This window comes from Xylocopa sonorina, chromosome 1, assembly GCF_050948175.1.
Source record: "Xylocopa sonorina isolate GNS202 chromosome 1, iyXylSono1_principal, whole genome shotgun sequence".
Classification (NCBI taxonomy): Eukaryota; Metazoa; Arthropoda; class Insecta; order Hymenoptera; family Apidae; genus Xylocopa; species Xylocopa sonorina.
The window spans coordinates 3,562,238-3,584,264 of record NC_135193.1 but is presented as its reverse complement, the minus strand read 5'-3'; the positions used below and the strand labels follow the sequence as shown (position 1 = coordinate 3,584,264).

General features: G+C 52.4%; 2 protein-coding genes across 5 annotated transcripts in view; both read right to left on the bottom strand.

Annotated features, from left to right (window-relative positions):
• Positions 1-8,378, bottom strand: part of LOC143426267 (uncharacterized) — a 68,622-nt gene extending 60,244 nt beyond the window's left edge. For all 4 annotated transcript variants that reach the window (XM_076899602.1, XM_076899613.1, XM_076899622.1 and 1 more), the window contains exon 1: positions 6,053-8,378. In XM_076899602.1, the coding sequence (XP_076755717.1) occupies positions 6,053-8,252 (2,200 nt within the window). In that variant the 5' untranslated portion in view covers positions 8,253-8,378. The remainder of the gene's footprint in view (positions 1-6,052) is intronic.
• A 10,156-nt stretch (positions 8,379-18,534) lies between these two features.
• On the bottom strand, positions 18,535-20,343 carry LOC143425624 (uncharacterized). Its single transcript, XM_076898580.1, has 6 exons — positions 20,080-20,343; positions 19,761-19,885; positions 19,457-19,681; positions 18,956-19,091; positions 18,745-18,874; positions 18,535-18,662 (listed from the first exon to the last, which is right to left on the bottom strand). Exons 1-6 carry the CDS (start codon positions 20,341-20,343, stop codon positions 18,577-18,579), a joined length of 966 nt encoding a protein of 321 aa, XP_076754695.1. The 3' UTR covers positions 18,535-18,576.
• Positions 20,344-22,027: the final 1,684 nt, after the last annotated feature.

The window sequence follows — 22,027 nt, the reverse complement described above, 5'->3', positions numbered from 1 at the left end:
ACTTGATGGAGTTACATTTCTGAATTGACGAATTTATTATTGGAAACGTGAGAACTAATCTCGTGAAAGAAGCTTCCATTACAAATCAGCAATGAGAATATAAAAGGAGAAGAGAGTTTTATGAGAAAAAATGGCAGAGCGTCGCCTAGAAACGTCGGGTTTGGACGACTTTGATTATTATTAATAACGAAGCGGTCAGCGGGCACGGCGAGCGGGGGCACGGTTCTATACTTGGAACGAGAAAAAGGAAGGAATACCACCACCGAGGGACAGGGGTGGCGAGCGTAGAAAATAATTGTCCTGTGACTACGGGCCGGAAACCGCGGCGTTCGCCACGCGTACCGTCCTCCTCGTCGCGTGAAAGCCCGCATCGATTGTTCTTTATCGTCCGTGGCGAGAGAGGAAGCGCGTTTCGAGCGGCGACGCACGTGCTCCGGTGGGATTTTTCGCAGCGTCATCGGGACGTATCGCTTCCACGCGATCACAATTTCAGGAAGTTCACCGTCGAACCCAGCCGGATACCCAAACGCAATTTTTTTTTCTCGAATTCCGCTTTTGCTTCCATCGCAATTAGACATTTCGAGAGCTATTTAAATAACTTTGCAACTTACATCACGCGCAATTGGAAGTATAGCGAAGGCAACTGGGTTTGAGACAAAATAATTTCGAAGAAATCGAATAGAAGCGATCATTTGCGAGACGATTCATCGCGACGCCTCAAGTGGAATAGAACGAAAATGTGGAGCAGCTGCCAGAGAACGTACAGGATTATCGAGAGCAACGATATCGAGGTCACAAGGGAGCGACTCGAGGGATTCACCTTCGACTTGGCGAAATACGGATCGCGTACACGAAAAACAAACGAAGAAAACCCGTGAAGAAGGAGACAGAAGGGTTCCAAGGGGATGGCGCAGGAAGTAATCCTTGCACGCACGAGGACGCATCCTTGAAACGGGGCACCGATCGCGTAGCGAAACCTCTTCAATCTTTCCTCCTTCCGCGAGCGTTCTCTGCGCTTCTTCTTCTTCTTCTACTTCTTTTTTTTCACTCTTCGAAGCACTTCTACATACAACGACGACAGATGATGTGGGTACCACGAGGGGCCGTGACGTCACACTCGTCCCCGTTGCTTACACGAGCGTTCCTCTTTCTCCTACCTAACGACACCGTCTCCGTCGTGCCTTGCCGCCGCCGTTTCTTTGTACACCACGTTTCGGGGCCTGCGACGGACACCTTTCCAGCCAGCTGTCACTGGCATCTGTAATGTCTTTCCGCGCACGGGCCCTCGCGTGCCTCCGATTAGAACCGTTCGGAAACCGTTGGAACCGCGGCTCCATTCATCGTGCGACCAAGACTCTCTCGAGTAATTTGCTCGATCGTCTAGATCGCAGAAGTTTCGCGACCCAAAGGGGGTGGAAAGTTCCTGGCGAAAGACTTGAAAGACGCTGGGATTCGTCGAGCTGAGCGCTGCGAGTATTAGCGTGCTATTGGGTGGTAAAAATTTCGAGGCTAACCGAGCAGCACGGTTCTAATTTCCGAGTTCGTCGCGCTTAAGATTCTCAGCTCCGATTTGAATTTCGAGGCACTCGAATCTCAAGCTTTTTCAGCCGGAAACTCACTCTAAATTCCAAAGTCAAGTAGCGCGATGAAAATTTGTAAGAGTAACTGTTGAACCTCCTGTCATTTGATATCGCGAGTGTTTCAAATCTCGTGGATCGAGGCTGCTCTGAATTTCTGATTTTTGAAATTCAGGTTGAGCCACGAGCAATTCGAATCGCGAGGCGCTCGAATAAGCGGACCCGGCGCGGGGGTAGCGAAATCGCAAACAAATTGGTCACGGCGAACATTGCGACTCTTTATCCCCGGTATCGATGTCCAAAATAGCGGAATGCGGGGGCAGGGCAAATTACTCGGCGGACGGATCGCGATCCTCCGTTAACGAAAGTTGGCACGCGAATTCAAAGCGATCACGGAAGCCGAAATCAGAGGCCCAGTTACGAGGCACGGATAATGACATATCGCGGGGCAGGGAAAAGCAAATAAGTGGACACGAGAGAACGAGCAGGCTCTGGGTAGCTAATGTACCCCCAGACCAGTTCCAACGATCGATACCAACGATGGACGCGATTAAGCGCGGACTACGATCGAAATCGAGCCAGAAACGGTCATCGTCGACGACGTGTTTTTTCAAAAGCAACCATCGTAATGCAAACAACGTCCGATCGATTCGCGCGAATGGCACTCTTTTAACGTCTCCTCTCATTCGCGTACACAAGTAGAATCCCTCGAATCGGTCGAAATAAAACGTGAAAATGGCCTCGGTGGGAATCTCTTTCGCGAGGACAAAGTTTACCTCGTTACTCGAGCATCGAAACGACCCGATCGCCTCTGGAACGCGTGTCGTTCGCGGTTAATGAAGTTTAAATTAGAGGCTCGCTTCTTTCAGGGGGAAAAAAGTCACCGCAAGGTTACACGTCGAACGGTAATCAGGTCGCCGATGACGTTTCTGCGATCTGCGAATAGATCAGTCACGAGAAAGAGAAAAAAAAAGGGAAAACTGAAACACGTCGAATGCGTTTTTCTAATCGAGGGAACGATCGATTCTCAGTCGGTTGCACGAACGCGTCACACGCTGTGTGTCGCGCTGTTTAAATTCGAAATATCAACAGGGGTGTGCAAAAGGGTGCCTCGTCCGAAAAATTACGCTCGACGACCGCGGGAATCGTGCTCGCTCGTCGAGGATTCTTGACGAGGACGCGGCTTAAAGGAAGGCGAACGCGAAACGCGCGTTTCTTCGTAGCCGCGGCTCGATCGATACGACTATTACTACAACCGTGTATCCATTATTGCGAGCGTACGAGCCGAAGATACCGGGGACTGGAATTAGCACCGCTTTACCATCGATCCTCGCTCTGAATCATTTACGAGGCCGTATGCAACGGTCGTGCGCACGAGTTGCCGCGAAACGAAAGCGTTCTTAAAAAGGAAAAAACCTCCCTCGCACCGGCTGATCGAGCCGTCAGCCAGTTTGTTTCCGCCGCGATTTTATTTGCCGCGCGACGTTGAATTTGCGCGAGAGAGAATTCTACGAATTCTCTTGCTCACGGGGTGGTTCCAGAGACCCCATAGCTCGCGAAATTTAGGGCAAACAGGGTGGTCGAAACTTTGGAAACTTTCCCGAAACAATTTCCCAATGGAACTCGTTACTCTCGCTGCAGGAATATTTAACCCGTTGTAATTTCATGTTCCTTTTATTCGCTTAGAATCGAAGTTTTAAGTCGATCGTAGATTTTCGCGAATTATCGTCCGTTTAGAGTAAATTGCTCGATGAGAATGCGATGGAGCAAAATGGTGTGGAGCACGGTACCAGGATGCATGTACGATTCGCCTCGCTATTCAAAGACGGACGGGGCGAACGAAGTGAACGGTGCCCTCGAGGTTCACCGTGAACCATTTCCAGAGGAAAATGGGGGCGGCCGAGGTTCCCAAGGGAGGTCGAGCTGCGCTGGATGCGCGCCACTTTCGAACGTGTTTTAATGAGACGACACCGAGACACTTCGAAACGAAGCGAGAGAAAAAAAAAACGCGGGGAACAATGGCGGGCCTCTAATCTGAAGGGCACTGGATCGAACCCTTCTTCGCTTCGGCATTGTTTCCACGGCGAACCCTTTACCATTGCCATCTTTTCTTCAAAGCTTCTCCCACCCCTCGCTGGTCTTTCCGCGACCCTTACGCCGAAGCTTTCCTGAGAGAGAGAGAGAGAGAGAGAGAGAGAGAGAGAGAGAGAGAGAGAGAGAGAGAGAGAAAGAGAGAGAGAAAGGGAGAGCACTAGCAGGAAGAGCCTCGACTGGCTACAGAATAGTTACTACCACCCCTTCTCGACATTATCTTTACGCCTTTGCCGACATACAAAAGGAACGACGAAAGGAGGGTGAGAAAAGAGCACCCGCCGCCTGGAAGAAATGTTTGTCTTCCCCCCCTGAACGCGAGTTTGCCTTTCTTATTCTCTGACCCCCGCCACCCTCCGCGTCGTGACCTTCTTTGCACCGAGGACGCGTATGGGAATTGGAGGAGTCGTTTCGCGTCTGAAATTCGTAACTCTGTTACGCGCTTGGGCGCGACTGAATCGCGCGAGGGTTAACGAGGATTAGGGGTTGACGATGAAGCGTGTTCAGCGTTAATTCTCGTTCGGATTGATCAAGATTCCTCGACTTTTGCTTGACGTTGCATTCAGACGAGTAACTTGAAACAGCTTTTAATAGGTCCCGAATTATTTATCGCGCTTTATATTTGGAAACGATTGGTAGTCGCGCATAGGTGAACTTTCGAAATCGAGTCAATCGAACCAGAAGCGCCTCGAATCAACGTAAGTTGGCGGGTCTGAACGGACACGATTAAAAGACGGTTACACTGGGAATGGTTAAATGGAGGGTGTAAATTATCGATTAGAATGCTCGGCCCGTTTAAAACCCGGAGCCGTGACCTACTGCAACTTCCGGATCATCGATCAATGGTCCACGTGATTCTAACCCCGTGTTATCCGTACGTGTTAAAAGAAGATATCCTCGTCCCTTTTAATATGAAGAATCTCAATTTGTCCTACATTCCTTCAAGTATACCAAATTGCCTCGCGCGATATTTTTCTGACAGCGTTACAAAGGTACGTTCGCCGTTCGATCCTCGATTTACCACCTCGAATCGAAGCCAAGTGTTTGCGGGAACGAGACGCGGGCCTGTTCTTCGCCCACGCGGAAAAGGAACGAAGGGGTGCGGCGCGGCGGAGGAAGTTTCGTCGAGTGCGACGAAACGGAGGATGATCCAGGCGGCGATAACACGCAGCGGCGCGAAATCGCGTAGGGCCGAAGAGATAACACGCTTCCGAGCGCGGGCAGGGGTGTAAAGGGTTGCCGTAAGGCGGGAGAGGGGACGGCGGACAGCGTGGCGGCGGCATGGCGAACATGGCGTCGTCGAGGTCGCGTCTGCGCCGCGGTACCAACACCGCGTGACCACGATCAATACCTGTACGCGCTGTTGTGTCGGGGCAAAGGATGTTGAATTCGAAAAGTGTTATTCCGCGCGTCTATCTCTGAATGATATGGAAGGGAACGCCTCTCCACGTGGGTGCCACGTGTGCGCTTCCGCCCGCGTCTCTTACGCGCGTGCACGCGTTCGTCCGATTTCATCTGGCCGGCTCCAAAACACCAAGACTGCTCTGCTGCCTCTATCTCGCTCTTTCTCACTCTCCCTCCCTCTCTGTACCTCCCTTTTCTCTCTACGTCTCCCTTTCGTCTCCTGTGCACGCTGATTCTCCTGTAGACACTTTGCTCTCGTACTACTTGGACCAGGCCACTACCGGGGCACCCTTTGATGCGCCCTTTCGGTGTTTGACGTTTCGACGTACCGATGGATCGCGATTAAAAGTCAATAGAAGCGGGTTGTTTTCTCCTCTCCTCGCGGGGAACAGAGAGAGATAGAGAGAGAGAGAGAGAGTAGAATTTCGATTGGAGTTTCGGTATAGTTGCAGCGCACGATGGATGCGGTTAACGATGGTCGGATAGAGATTAAGCTGTACGCAGCAGAGGCGTAGTTTCTGGTTCGAACAGGCTAGTTGAAGAGCCTTCTCAGCTGCTAAGCTTTGGAAACGATCCGAGCGAACCGCGACTCGGCGTGGAGCTGTCGAGTTATTACAGGGTCGAGGGTTCGCGGTTACCGGAAAGGCGAATCGAGAAAGATCCGTTGAGCGACACGTAGTAGAAGACGTAGTCGCGCGTGGTAGTAACGACAACGATACGCGGCTGGAAACGCGTGCGAAAACGGAGATCGGATACGCGTGATACGCGTGTGATTTGAAAAGGCGCGCGCGTACGCGATACGACTGATCGGTAAAGGACGTATACGTATAGTAAGAGAAAGATACGTAGACAGCTAGTTTTCGTAACTGTTCTAGTCGAAGAGGTTAGCGAAGACATAGGTGACGAGAGAAGGAGCGTGTCGCTGTATTGAATAAATGGTGAATAGATTGGGCAAAGATTATCGAGGGACGGGGACTAACCTGCTAGCCGCAAGGCCGACATTCTCTGAAACTCTGGCTCCTGTAGCCACTTCCACATCCGTCGGAAGGTCTCGCGGCCGCTCTTAAGTTTCGACCAGGGCTTCGGATTGCGCAGTAGATCGCTGAGCGTGCCCTGGCTACGGCAGAGTACCCTCTGGGCGAATATCGCCTGCGGTATGCTGTACCTCTTCAACTCGGCGCTGATCCTCTGCGCGAGCTCCTTGGTGTTGATCTCCTCGACCTCGCCGGCCCCGTTGCCCGCCGACGAGACCGTCTTCATCACGACCGACGTGTGCTGCACGTGCTGGGTGTGCGATATCGTCTGCTGCGGCATCGACTGTTGCTGCTGCTGTTGCTGTTGCTGCTGCTGCTGTTGTTGCTGTTGCTGTAGCTGGGTCTGCATCGGTGGTGGCGAGGCAGCGGGCACCGAATGCGTGGGCGGTGAATGATGAGAAGGCGCGAAACTCGCCGTCGCCGAGACGGCTGGCGGCGAGGATGGGCTCAACGCCGCCGGGCTCTGTTGCAACCTCGGGAGGAACGCCGGATCGTAGTGTGGGCTGGCGGACTTGTGCGGCGAGTTCAAACCGCTCTGGCTGTAGGCGCTCTGCGGCGACAAAGGACTCGGCTGAAGGCCCGCGCCCGGCGAAGGATAATTGTGCGGCGGCGACATGCCCATCGAGGGCAATTTGTCGTACGCGTACGGCGAACTGCCCATACCGAGGCCGATGTTACCGAGGCCGTTGTTTTGCATCACCGCGAAACTCCCGGTGACACCGCCGGCCGTGTGTGCACTGTACACAAACTTGTCGCTCATCGTCGAGATCGGCGGTAACGGCTGTAACGGCGTCAGGGTCGCGTAAGACGAGCCGGGACTGAAACCGGGCGGCGACATCCTCTCCGCGACCGAGGTCAGCGTCTGATAGGTAGGCTCCGGCTGCATCGCCCTGAAGTCCGTCGCGTCGATCATACTCGCGACCGAGACGCTTATCCCCGACGTCGGCGTTAGCTTGCCCGGACTGAGAAGCTCCGAGTCGGCGTCGCGCGAGTCCACGTCCACGTCCTGAGGTGGCACGATCACCGACAGGGACTCCCTCGCGTTCTGTCTACTACCACCACCTCCACCACCACCACTACCACCGCCACTACCGCCGCCACCGCCGCCACCGCCGCTGCTACCACTGCTGCCGCTGCCGCCGCCGCCGCCGCCGCTACCGCCGCTACCGCCGCCGCCGCCGCCGCCGTTTCCGTTGCCTGTGCTACCACCGGCGCCACCGACGGCGCCTCCGCCGCTGCCGCCACTGCTCCCGCTGCTAGTGCTGCTCGTGCTGCTGCTGCTGCTGCTACCACCGCTGCTACCACCACCGCCGCAACCACCACCGCCGCCGCCGCCACCACCACCACTACTACCACCACTACCACTACCACCACTACTGTTGCCGCCTCCAATGTTACCGCCACCGTTACCACCGCCACCACCGCCAACGACGCCACTGTTGCTGTTGTTACTGTTGTTACCACCGGCGGCGGCCCCGTTACTGCCGCTACTGCCACCGGTTGGCTCCTGGGACGACGACAGATCCTCCGCGGCGGCGAGCTCTCGCTCCTCCTTGACGCCGAGCGCGCCAGCCGCCAGTAGTTCCAGCGGCAAGCTCGCGCACGCGATGTCGGGGCTTTGCGACGCGGAAGACGACATACCCTCTGCGCTACCACCTCCACCGTTACCACCACTTCCACCGATAATGTGTCTACCTCCCGTACTTTCACCGCTACCTTCGTGATGTTGCTGATGGTGGAGCTGCTGCTGCTGCTGTTGATGATGATGATGATGATGATGATGTTGCTGTTGCTGTTGATGATGATGATGGTGCAGATGATGCGACGTTCCTCCCTGATGTTGTTGTTGTTGATGATGATGTTGATGCTGTTGTTGTTGTTGTTGTTGTTGTTGCTGTTGATGGTGATGATGGTGGTGATGGTGATGGTGATGATGGTGATGCCTACCCCCACCGACCACCGTCCCTCTACCACCGCTGTTACTACCTCCACCGCCCCCGTTTCCTCCTCCACCTGGACAGTTCCCATTCGAGCCACCCCCACCGGTTCCCCGGCCATGCGTAGAGACCGCCGCCGGGGAATCGACCGAGTCCAGTAATTGCTCGCTATGCGATTGATGATCGGCTATGTCCCCTATACCTTCCATTTACGCACATCTAGTTCGGGTGGCCGCGCACTCGCTCTCCCGTGCTCGGGCACACCGCGTGCACAACGCACCACTCTCGTCTCTGTCTCTCGTTGCGTCGCTTCTGTTGTGCCGATCCCGCGGTTTCTCTACCCGATATCCTAACAGACACCCCGGGGTACAGGGACAACGTAACCGTTTTTCACAGCACTCGCGCGTTTTCTCTCGATAGATGTTCCTTTCTCTCCCTTCCTCGATCTGACCGCGTCAGCTACCACGTAACTATCAAACGGATTCAATGATATTATTAATAACTGGATAATTCGCACCACCGCGCGCCGAGTAATACGATTCTGTATCGAGTCGCGCGCGCGGTTTATCGCACCACGTCGTCGTTCTCTTGTGTCTCTCCTTCCTTTTTACCCCTCTCTCTCTCTCTCTCTCTATCTCTCTTTCTTTCTCCGTGTTTCTGTCTCTGTCTCCGTATCTCCCTTCTGTCGCCGTTAGCCGTTCGCGTCTCACGCTACCGTCGTCGTCCACGGGCTGTCACTGAGCGGAAGACCAGTCGCGGATCGTGTCGCGTCGCGAACACCAAGGATACGAGAGGACCGCGGCCTGTACGAACGATAGAAGAATCGCCGCGACGTATAAGACGGGGCGGTGAGGAACGAGGACGAAGACGTGTACCAACGGCAGCACCACGAGCACCGTCGTCCCGTGCCCGGCAAGGAGCTCAGAATCGTCGCGCCACCGTGACCGCGAGCGAGGACCACGTCCCGCGACGTGCACGAGGACACCGGCGATTTCTCAGTTGTTGCTGTCACCGTCACCGTCACCGTTACCGTTGTTGCTCCGTTCCTCGACGCAAACGAGTCAGACGTTGCTGGGGCTCCACCACGTCCAGCACGTCGGATCGGCATAGAGATCCGGTACCACAGCGGCGGCGACCACCGTGCGCCCATGACATACGCGGAGCGAGTGAGAACGCACACTCTGCGCTCGAGTGAATACGTTTAGTTCGTGTCGAGCGACAGGGAGAGAGAGTGCCAGGGAAAAAGAGCACGCGAAACACATACACGCGCGCTACGATGGAAAGAGAGAGAGAGAGAAGATTGTGTGCGTGTGTACGTGTACCTATTATATGTGTATACGCGTCTGTGCATGCCTATGTGTGGATGCGTGTTACGAGTGTGTACGAGAGAGAGAAAGAGAGAGAGAGAGAGAAAGAGAGAGAAAAAAAGAGAGAGAGAGAGAGAAAGCAAGCACAAACGGAGAGAAGGGGGACAAGCCTTGTACGTTCGTCTCTCTTTCTCTCTCTCTACACCTCTATGTCCGTGTCCCTCCCTCTCTCTCTTGCTCGCCCCTAGGTGGCCGCCGGTACCCCGAGCTGTCCAAAGGACCCTTTCCGTACCGTTCACTCCGCCCCTTTCCCCTCTGACTCGAAACCAACCACCGGATCCACTGCCAGCAACACTACCACCACCACCACCACCACCACCACCACCACCACCACTACCACTACCACCACGACACCACCGCCACTACTACTACTACTACTGCTGCTACTACTATTATCCACCACTACCACCACCGGTAGCACCGTTTTGCCACCTGGTCCACTCTACACACGCTTTTCAGCGGCGTGCTCGTGTATTCTTCACGCGCTCTCTCCGTACTCTCTGTCCCTCGTTCTCTCGCGTGTTCCTTCAAAAAATTCTCGTCCCTTTTACGGTTTCGTTCACCGTGCGACAACCCTGACGCGTGCTACGGGTCTAACTACGCTACCTCCGGGTCCAGGTGCGAGGCTCGTACTACTACTATATCCTCTCCTCCTGTCTTGCTCTAGCTTCCCCGCGCTCGTTCTATTCCACTCGCGCCACTTCGTATGTGTCCTTCTGCCTCTTATACCCCCTTCTCCTTCTTCGTTGTCTCTCTCTCTCTCTCTCTTTTCCTCAACAGCGTCTGTCCTTCAGTCCGTCCACGCCACCACCAACGGACACCCCTGTCCTACCACCACCACCACCATCACTATCACTCGGTCTCTCGCGAGCCACCGGTGTGCGTACCTGCGCGATCCTCTCTTGCTCCTCGAGACACCGCGGATCACCACGTGAAAAGCTAACCCCCTTTCTTCGCACCGGCGACCTTACCACCGACTCGTCGATCGGCAGATGAACAGGACCGCGTATCGCGAGATATCGGCCAAGAGTCTCGTCCAACCATCCAACTCCGCTACCTCCTCCTCCTCCTCCTCATCCAGCTCCTCCTCCAACTCTTCCTCCTCCGCCTCCACCTCTTCCCCGTTTGCGCCTCTTCTTTCCACCCTGTTGTTGTCCCCCGTTGTCCCTTTTTCACGCTCCCGTCGCACTCTCCGTTCAAGTCCGCCGAGTAAACTGAAGCCCGACGCGTACGGGGAGCGACGCGAACTTCGCCCCGTCGATCAACGTGAAATTGCCCTCGCCGTGAACTTGCCGGACGCGCGTCCCGATCCTCCGGCCGCGAGAAGCGACTGGAGCCACCCCCAGCGGAGTCTAAGTCGCCAACGATGGCATATTCGTCGTCGTGGCTTGCGAGGGAACCACTACGTGCGCGCCGCCGACATCGTCACTACCACCACCACCGGCACCATCCGGCCGCCACCTCCGCCGCCACCACCGCCGCCGCCACCGCTCTGGCGTCAGTCAGCTTTCTATCGATTTTCCGATACCTCGTGACCAACGTTGCTCGATGCGCCGATACTTCGAGCATAAACATCGACTACCGCCGACCGACCTATCCTCGACCGATAACCACCACCGCGTCCTTGCCAAAGCGACCCGCCGCTCGATCCGATTATCGAGTACGCACTTCGATCCACCCTCCGCCCCTGATTCCGAAAAACTAAACTCCCGATCCTCCGCCTCGTCGAATCTTCAAGGTCGCCGATGATGCACGGACGTGTACACGGGTAGAGGGTACGATCGACCGTTGTTCATCCCCCGCGGATTAACGATCGTCGATGGAAAAAATAGTTGGCCATATAGATGTAAACACAAACGTTCGAGCGCGAGAGAGGCAGAGTTCCACAGCCGCGTCCAGCGTTCCGCGAACGGACCGAATCCCCGCGAATCAATAGGCAATCGAACACCGCGGAAGCTTCTCCGGTGCACGCTCGACGCGAATCGATTCCACCACGTGTGTCGAGACCACGGTTCTACGGTGCCGCTCGACGCGTACGACGCAATTCGACGATCGAAACGCGCATCTCCTCTGCCGCAGGGCTGCCGAGGGCGGAGGTGAGGGGAGGCCGGTGAGGGTCAGAAGGGCTGGCTGTGGCAGAGGGGCCAGTGTTTCCAAGATGTCCTCCAGCCGGGGTCTTCCGATCGGGTCGAAGCGACGGGTCGAAGCGGCGTCAATCGGGAGAGGTGGCTGCGAGAACGCGTCGATAGCCAGGATCAATGGCGGGGGTGGTGGATATATAGGGCTGGCGTCGGCCGTCGACGCTCGGCGACGATCGATATTTCGCCTGGCCAGGTTCGATTCCGCTCTCGTCGTCGAACGGTTTTGCACCCTCTATCCGGACGATTCGTCGATGATTCGCGAACGTGAAATCATCGTGCGCGATTCAGAGGCACGCGTAACGCGCATACCCGACGCGATCCTCTTCGACTCGCGATCCCGGCCCCGTTACGATGCTCGTGCGCATTCACGCGCACGCGTGCGCGTACCCTTCGGAGACCTGTCACCCTTTCCCAGCGGCGTCCCACCACCCTCTCTCTCTCTCCTTCTCTCTCTCGTCCGACGTCGAGTGCCGCGACTCGCTCGGACGATTTTCCAAGACGGATTTCCCTCGCGTTTTACAGCGACATCGTCAATTTACTTGGTCTCGTTTTTGCGACTGAACCACGAACACGATCGTGGAGATATCGGTTGGAGAGCAATTCGCGTTCGAGGAACACGGTACGCGCGCTCTTATTCCGATCGGGCCAAGAGGGAGAGGGCGAGGGTTGCGTTCTCGCGTTCGAACTGGAGGAAGCGAGAAGCGGAGATTGCGCAAATCGCGAACGCGACTGGTACGTGCCTACGAGCCGCTTCCGTGCGTCCTTCGTGCCCTCCGCGGCGGGGCCTGCGAGGGGTGAGAGGACGCCGACGGTCTGGGCTCTGGTGGGGCGAGCGCAGAGGGGTGGAGATCTTGCGACGGGGATCTGTAACGAACTCGATACGCGGTGACAGGGTTGGAGGGGTGCGGGACGCTCGAAACGGCACGAGGGGTTGCTCAGGGACCGGCTGACTGTTCTTAGTACCCCGGACTTAAGGGATTCGCCACCTGGGTGGGGGCTGAAACCTGCCCTCGCGATGTCCAAGCACAGTTTCCGCGTGAATATTGCGACGTACGTCGCAATCGGGTGAAACGGTTGTTTTACCTGTTCGCGGGCCGCTCGATTTCGTCGGGCGAGGTTTAAGGGATGATTCGAATCGGGACGATTCGACGATGAATCTAACGAGTCGCGAGTACTCGAGACGGAGATCGATGCGACTGTTTTTTGTATTCAGCTGCATCCTTTTGTGACTGATTCAAAAGGTGACGAGCGAGCTTACTTTTGAGAAGCTTAGGGAAAGAATAAAGGAAGAGAGTAAGTTATTATTATCGAGTACAGTAGTGGGTGGCGCGTTGGATAGCTGAGGAACGATTGCATAGGTAGGGACGTAAAACGCAGCGGCGAATTGAAATAGCAGAGAACGCGCGGAAGAATGTGGGAGGTATAGATAAAAGTAATTATGTACAGAGCTCGTGAAATGATTTATAATCGCAGTCTTGCGCGGGCTGCGTTGAAATTCTCGGTCAGTTTGTACAAAGCAGAACATCGTGGATCATCCCTTGTTGTTTCATGAAACTACGTTACATCGTCCTCGGTAGCTGAGCCAATTAAAATTACCATTTCGAACATTCTTCGAGCTACATAGTTTCGAGAGAAGAATTGTTAAGAAAATTATTAAAACTTTGTAATGAAAGTCTCACGAGTCCATGTAACGTCGACGTGGTAATTCTTGCTGGTGTACCCTATATATTTAATGTTGCCTCGTTATTTACGTCCATTAAAGGACAGAGTTCACTTAAGGGTAAACAAGCAACTGGGTGCCTCTCTGTTAATTAATACTTTACGACCACAGACTTCATAATCCAATAACTATCCACCCTCGTAATTTTCTAAATCCCCAGCATCCTACAAATTCGTGACCGGCCCTCGAAAAAACAACCCCGAGTCGAGAAATTAACAGAGAAAATGAAGCAATTATCGAGATGAACGTCGAAATGCGTTGAAAACGCGGGGCAGGCGCGCGCGGAGTTCGATCCGCGAGCACGCTCCGGACAATTTTCCCGCGCGAAAAACTCGAATCGCGCGCCCAGCGGACGCGTTCTCCAGCGGATCGATTGGCACGTCGAAGGAATCGACGCGGACGACGCAGCGGCTGATTTCGAGCGGACGGCACCCCGGACGAAATCCATCGCCGCTACCGGGCAAATAAAATCGATATCGGGACGGCGAAGTCGGGTAGGAAGAAATAAAAACGGCGTCGCGCCCCAGCGAGCCGACATAGAGGAGAGCCACGCGATCCGCGTGCCCCCGTTGTACCTGTCGACTTTCGGAAAATTTCCAAAAACCCAAGCAGACCTCCATAGTGACTGTCTTCCCAGCGAAATTGACGCGCGCGTATTCGTAGCGTGCGTGTAAAACGACAACAGCAAGCGATCTCAAGCGGAAAGGTTTTGATACCAGGTTGGGTTAGTTTCAATAAGTTGACATAAAACAGCTTAGCATCGAGGCGTAGTTAACATTCTCGAGCTTCTTTCCGGTTACATCACGGACTAACAACGGATCTAATTAAGCCTGAGAACGTAACGCTTCGCTAGCCGTGGAAACCCGAATTTCGATCTTTCGATAGCTACCGTGGTCGAAATCCGTGTAACCAGCAGCGAGTCGAAATCGATCGCCACCTTTCATACGCCATCCCTTTAAAACATCGAAAGAATTTTCCCTCGTTCATCCTGTTTCTTTCTCGTACATCGAGACGCGATCGTGTATAAAACTACAAACTCTCGGAACGTACGAGGGAACGAAGAAGAAAGATGGAGGAGGGCCGATCGAAAAGCAGGGCATCGTGGCGCCCTGTTTCGCCGGCCCTGGGGGTAGACCGTTGTCGACGGTGGAGGGGTGATGTAACGTCGATATCGCGCTCTATACCGGGCGTCGCGACGCCTGGTGGGGGGCGAGCGGCGGATAGGGGAAAGTTCCACATGGGTAAAATAATCGATAGCGCGACCGATATGTATGTACTGCCGCGCGTACATGCGTACATAGGGTGACGGGTATGTACAGGTAACTCGAACACGAACGAGCGAGCGTATACGACGGGGACGCGTGTGTGGTTACACGCGAACGTCGCGGCGTAGGGTGGCCGCGAGACGAAGAGGCTGCGAGAGGGTGAGATGCGCGCGAGAGGAGGAAGAACGGTCAGTTCGTGCACGTAAACGCGTGCTGCCATAAACACGGAAACGAGGCGGCGGGAAGATCGAGGGGGGCGAGAAACGTGGACTTGGAGTTTGCTAAGAGGGTCGCAAGGAGAGCGGATAATTCGCGCGGAAGTTGTTGAAAGGGGCGACAAAGGAGTGGGCTCGGTGTTAATCGGGTGCTGTTTGGATTTTTTCCTCGAGCGTCCCTCTGACCCGAGCTGATAGTCGCTGGCTTTGATCCGGATTTTTCGGGAATTAAGGGTTGAATGGGTAGAAGGGTGGAATTCGACGACGCAGAGTTTGGTTACAATGAATAGAACTCTACGCAAATTTTCGTAAATGATCCTAAGCGCTTGGTAATGGAAAGTAATCCAAATTGGTAGTATTGTTTTCTCGACGCAGTCGTATCAATTACGCGTACAAGATATAGGACAAGAGGTAGAGAGCAGACGCGAGGAAGAAGAGTATTAAATTTACGCGCAGCCTCGTAAGGGACGAGAGATAAGGGCGTTAATATAGCGGACAAATAATAATAGATTAGAACGAGCGTGTATCTAAAACGGCGAAACGAAGACGGGAAGGGTTAAGGGAAAAGGGTGGTCGTGGGTGGGCAAGATCCGTGTGCGTGGGTCGTTTAATAATATCCCGCGCGGATTTCCCGTATAAATACAACGGCGAGGAAAAGCGCGAGCGGCGAAAGGGACGGACGAATCGCTGTGGTGCGAACGAACAGGCAAAAGGTGAAAGTAAAATCCGCGCGCGCGCGCGCGTGCAGTCGGCTTTCTGAAAAGAGGAGAGAATAAAGCGCGGTCATTAGAACGGCTCTATAAAATTAACGCCGCACATGTTACCAAGAGAAAAAGAACAGCTAGCGGAGACACGCTTCGAGACATAATTCCCCCATCGATCTCGTGGATTTTATACGCCACCGTAGATCGAACGTGGCTCTCTTTACGAATCGCATTCTCACAAAATTCCGTTACCACAGAAAATACAGGATTTTCGCGCGAACTTCCATCAGAATAAATAGAGACACGACAATACTTTCCTCTGTTCTGAAAAGGCGAACAAGAGGAGGAACGGAAAAATAGGATTTTCCGTAGACACGCGAAAGGATGGCAAAGACAGAGAGAAAGAGAGAGGAGGAGGAGAAAGGGGGTAGGTCGGGCGCAACGTCGACGCGTTTGTGTGAAACCGTACATATCCCTCCGAAGAGAATCAGAAAGGGGGCGGAAGGGCGGGAGGGTTGACGGGAGGCGAGCATACGTACATACATGCATAGGTGGCAAGCATGTGCGACCGCAAGTATATGGAACGACAGAGGGACGGAAACGCGGCGAAGGGCTTTGCCGTAGGAACGAGGTTGGAGAAGGACGGCGAGACGACAAGCACGAGGACGCGGCAGGGCGGTCGGTAGACACGAACCACGAAGAACAGGGTCGCGTAGGTGTTGCTGCCGGCCGGGAGAAAGCAAGACGCGAACAGGGAAACCATATGTACCTAACGTGAAATTTGTACATACATAGCCGCAAACGGGTGAGACCACACCGAGCGCGGGGGCCGCGAGGGGTTAAAACGCGTACGTGCACGCTTAGGCTGCACACGTACACGAGCCGTTACATGCAGCCGAGTCGGTCGGTGGTCATCGCCAACGCGCCCCTATCGCTGCATAGCCGGCCATTGAAATTTTCCGAAACTGTGCCGCAAACTACGAGCTCGAAAGTTCGATCGGTTTATTGACCAATCTCGATGACGAGACCGCGATGCGCGGGGGGTGGTTTTTGCGTCTGGTTGATACGTTTCATCGACGTAGAACGTTGTGGCTGCGTATCGTCTGGAATCTTTCCTTGAGCGATTTTTTAATATCGTAACGCGAATACTTGGATGTTTCAACCCTCCGCGTATAAATGAGGTAGAACAGTATTTTTTTAGCCTGTTGTATTGGTTCGTAGATTGTGTGTTTTTTTTTGTTCTGCAATCGCTGTTCAAGCCATCGAGGAAATTTATGAAAAGAAAAGGGAACGATCGACGGAATCGCCCGCGTTCCTCCGCTATCGATCATTCGACCGCGCAGGGGATTTTAATTTCGCGCGGGCAAAAAGACCGCCGCGATACGGATGGAGAATTTTTATGAATTAACGAGATTTTGTTGCGTCCACCCTGCCGCCCGTCCGATGGAATGTAATTAGGGTGAAACAGGAAGCCTTCTTCGATGCATCCTCTGTTCGCGAACTCTTTTTTTTTTAACCACCCCCTTTCGCGTCCTCGATAGACAGGTTCTTTGATCGTTTCTAGGCGCAAAAAATTGTTAAATAAATTCATTTTTAGTAGCTGACAATTTTTACAGAGTTTAGTATGCGATATTGCAATATTCTTCTTTATACATCCTCTTTAGGAGCGATGAAACTATTCGTTTTGGAGAGCAAACACGTTTTCTATACGCGTACTCGTTTTTAAGGGAGTTAATTAAGGTTCTTGGAACGAGTTCCAAGAGTAACATGGGGAAACACGATCTTCGTATAAGCACGGAAGCCATGCCGTGGATCGTGCGGTAGTCAACAACGCTTGCAATCGATGTTAAACGCTATATTACGGAGCAGTGATTAAAAGTTGCAACGGATCGGGAACGAAATCAATTTCAGAACCGTTCGACTGGACGCTCGCCAGTTATACAACCCATCCACCATTCCAGATACGGACAATTATAACAGCGTTAAATATAACATCGCACCTTCTTCTTTTTTCAAGCCTTCCGCGAATAATCGATGTCTATAATTATTACGTCACATAGATTATTACATCCTCGTGTCTTATAATAGATACGGATCATCCAACAGTCCCTACACCTCGCGATCTCCTACATCGTAATCAAAATTGATCGAAAGATTTCTAAAACGCTTCGTAACATATTTTACTTCTCACAGTAACAATTTCCCTACAAAACTCTCGCAAGCTTACTTCGAACCCTTTACGACTATCTGTCCGAAAAATGCAAACCCAATAAACGTTCCCAGGTACCATCGAGAGGGACCAATGGCGCGGCGTTGCTCGCAGCAGCGTCGAGCAATTACGCCATAATAGGCCAGTCGTTGGCTCCAGACAGACACCTAATGTTCCCCCGCCTGGTCCGTCGAACGGGCTCGGAAATGGTGGATGGATAGTGAAAAGGAAACGGCACGGGCTCCCTCGTGCAGATGTCCCGTGGACTCGCACCTGGCGGCAGGTGATGGCTGCTGCGGGGGTTCCCTGCCCCATTCGTCGTCGCCCCCGATCCCCGCGTTCCTCGATCCACGCGTGTGCCACCGATCATATGTTACCTGGCGCGTGTGTTCACCCAGAGAAACCGATCAACTGCCCGCCAACGAGCGTGGAATCCGGGTCGAGCCTCCTGGCTGTCTCTCGCGGTTACACCAGTCGCACAGTGTCGCGAAATTCTGGTTCACGGATTCAAGGTTGACAAGTTGATGTCGCGTGATCGATTTCTGGATGCCTCGAGCTGTGATTTCGACTCGTGGCGAGAAGATTACGGTACACTGAGAATTTTTACGCTTGCTGGCATTGGTTTTTATTGGATCGTTGATTAGGGGTTGATATAGGGGTCGACGGAGGGTAGTTGAATTTGATTCGAGGACAAGTACATCGAGCATGTTTTGAAATTTGCTGGATTTCTGATTTCCGTTGGGTCGACGATTAGGGTTGGGTACACTCTATCGTTTCGAAGTTTCGTTTCTGTATATCTCTGAGAGACTATGGTGAGAGTTAGAATACAGTATCGTTCAGAATTTCAGAGTGACACAGAGTTCGTTCGAGTTGAGGAAAATAAATTTATTCATCCATACGAGACATTGGAATTTAATCATACTCCGCGCCAATGGTGATGCTCATCTCTCTGGAAACGATCTTCGTCTGGTGGTACCAACGGTTCGTGTCCAGGACAACTAGATTGACAAACGAAAAATTAACGAGTCCTTGCGAAACGAGCTACGTCACGAATCACAAGAACGGGCAAGATCCACCTACTTATTTCTCCCGGATGCACCACGACTTCCAGTCTGTTGCAAGCGTAATGACACTCTCTGGGTGGCTCCAGTATCCACAATTTCTCGCCCTTGATCTGCGCCTGCCACGAGGGGTGCTCGACATCGTCCACCTGATCGATTATTTTCATTAACGAACAAAAAGAAGGTAGTTCGAGTCGAATGAAACGCGTAGACAGTCAAGAAATACTTACGTGCATGGGTGCCCCGTAGCCGTGGCTACCCATAAAAATCCAATCGGTTTTCTCGCTCTCCGCAGTGGCAGGTAGGAAGTAGGGTTTCTGGTAGTATCGTCTGAGCTCGCTGCCTATTTCCTCGTCGCAGTTGCTCCTTCGATAAGAATCGATAAATTACCAGAACACGTTTCGCCAGCCAAAGACGATAAGATAAACCAGGAATTGTTCCAACTCCATGATACAGGGGCGAGATTGCCAAAAGTTTGATTTCGTAGCGGAAACAGGGAACGCGACTTTCTAGGCAATTGTTGCACAGCTCGATGTAACAGTTACTGAGAAGCTGATTAGCCGGATTGTGTGCATACGTATGAGCTTCGCGACGGTTATCGAAGCCTCAGAACTGTGACCGTTCACGGACACCCACTTCTAGGACCACCTTCAGCAACCAGAGGCCCTCGATCGCCCAGGAACAGCTAATCGTAGCAAGGAATCGAACACGAAGAATATTATTTTACTCACCAGCCCACGTACCAGGGCTTCGTACCCTCCTCCAACAAGGCTCGACTAGTGCTCATCTCGAACACGTCCTGAAGGCTCTTGAACTCAGTTTTGTACGGGAAGAACTGGCAGTTCGCGTCCTCCCCGTCGTACAACGATTTGAAGAAGGCGAACGAGAACTCGCTGATCGCTGTCCAGTTGGTCATCGCGTCGGTCACCACCACTGGTCTCCCCGAATACGCGTAGCTGTTCACAATGAAAGATGAGGGAACGACGATGGAAAATGTGCATGCAAGTCTACATGAAAATCGCTGGGAGTCGGTACCGTTGCTCGAAAGTGGCAGGGTCCACGTTGGATATCCTGTCAACCTGTTGAACGTCCCGGCACATCGAACAGTCCTCAGCTGGCCTGAATATTTTCTGCGTGAACGAGGGTAGCTCCGCCAGACACTTGAAAAACAAACTGCCCTTGACGAAAATCGATCGACCAACTCTAAACGCTTGTGAAAGCACAGAAAAACGTAAACTAAAACGTCTCGTTCTGTGAGTCGAGCGATACAAAAAAAAAAAATGGTAACGCGTGGTCGATGTCCACTGGTCCGAAGTTCACTCTCAGTCGAAGGAAACGGTTTCGTATCACTCACCTTATCGTGGCGCACGGTGAGCACGTAATTCCATAGGAATTGGCCGAGAATCCACGCGAGGATCAATAGGATCCACAGGTGTCTCCTGCGGAGCTTCGATCCTCCGGATCCGAGCAGCCGTTGCGCGCGAAACAATTTCGCGGACCTGCTTAAGAGGGTTGTCTCTTCGATCCTCGTTACTATGGCGCGTAACTCTTTCTTGGCGAGCTCCAGCGATTTTTTCGTGGAGTCGCTGGACACTTTGTTACTGTTCAGATCCGCCATGACATTAAACAATCACGATCACGGTTCAGCAAGATTTTTATTCGTCAATTTATACTAGAGATTTTTTTGTAAACTTTGCTCTCCAAGTATTATCTCCGTGCTTTAATCAATTTTAAACACTGGCTCACAGGTGTGAAAAAGAATATTCGCGGTTAATCTTTTGAACGAGACCTCGCGCGAGTCCTCTTCGAAAGGAGTTCTAATGGCCTTGATGGTCGACGTGGAACTGCGGCAGAATCCTTTCACGAGGTTCCACAGGGGCGAAGGACTCGGTTGCGCATGGGGATGATGCGAGCCACGGGGGTGTGAAATGAACAGGAATCTGGGCTACCGATTGATTGAAACCAGATCCGCTCGAACCCGTGGAAACGGATGATCGAAGCAATTTGTCGTCTAATTTCTGTCCCCTCTAACCGAACGAAACGAGACGCTTCGGCGAACGAAAATATTTTATTCTCGTTCCAATTACGATTAGAAAAAAAAATGAAGCGGAGCAAAATTGAGTCATACAATTTCTGTACAAGCAGAATAACGTAGAAATGATGAAAAGATCGCATTTTTCTGTTTTTTTCTATTTTCCCAAAGGGTTACTGTTTCATAGTGAAAATGATTGAAACCGAAAAAAATAATGGAGGACGTTAAGCTTGCGGTCGAGCGGATCCCTTTCGACAGAAACGCGCGCCGCTGGTTTCTTATCACACAGAGCAGGTGGTGGTGTTCACCGAGCCGTGGGGATTTTCTTGTTAAAATACAATCACCGGGCTAACCGTTATCGCTCGCTGCCATTTCTTTAACGCGCCTCCTTCTCGAAACCATCGATTTCATATCAATTTTTAGCCGGACCCATTCGCCCACTCGTTTTATTGAAAACGTTTCGTCGTTGCTTCGTCAATTTCACCTTAAAAAAAAATGAAAGGATAAAATGACGTGGTGGAAATGTCGAATGGCTTCGAACGACAAGGGAACGCGTAGAAGCGACGCATCCCGTGAAACAGTTACAGCGTAAGGGATCGTTTTATTCGATGGCCAAAGGAAAATCCACTTTCGCGATCGCAAATTGACGATCCGCTTCAGACAATTTGCGTCTTCGTTAACGATCGTCACCGCGTAGATTCGACGTCGATTGCTTTATTACCAGCTAAATACGTTCTCGATCGCTCTCATCTCGATCTGTTTGCTAGTGGAAACATAAAGACGTGTAATTCTCGTTTTTACTTTTTGTTGGGAATTGTTTAGGGGTGAAAAGATATTTCGAGGGCGAAGAACGATGATGATGAGGTGAAAGATACAGCAGGTGGTTTCAGCGCAATTAAATTCTTTAATTGTTGTCAGTCGGGTTCGAAATACACTAGTCGATCTTTTATCGTTAATAATTATTGTATATACTGTGGTACTCCTCCGATATAAATAATACGACGTCGATAAAATAATGACAATATGTTTGCTCTTCGTCCCCCGTCTTAACAAATTATATATTATATACCTACTTCATTTAGTACTTGTTTGTCGTCGATAGACTGCGTAAAACACGAGTACGAGTTAAATAAAAACGACGATGACGATGATAATGATCGTGACGATGATAAATCCCCGCCGCATTTCTCTCAAGGGAGACGATCGAGGAGGAACCTTCGTCCGAGAACCTAACGCTCAGAAAATAAAAAGAGAAATCTTTTTCATCTCG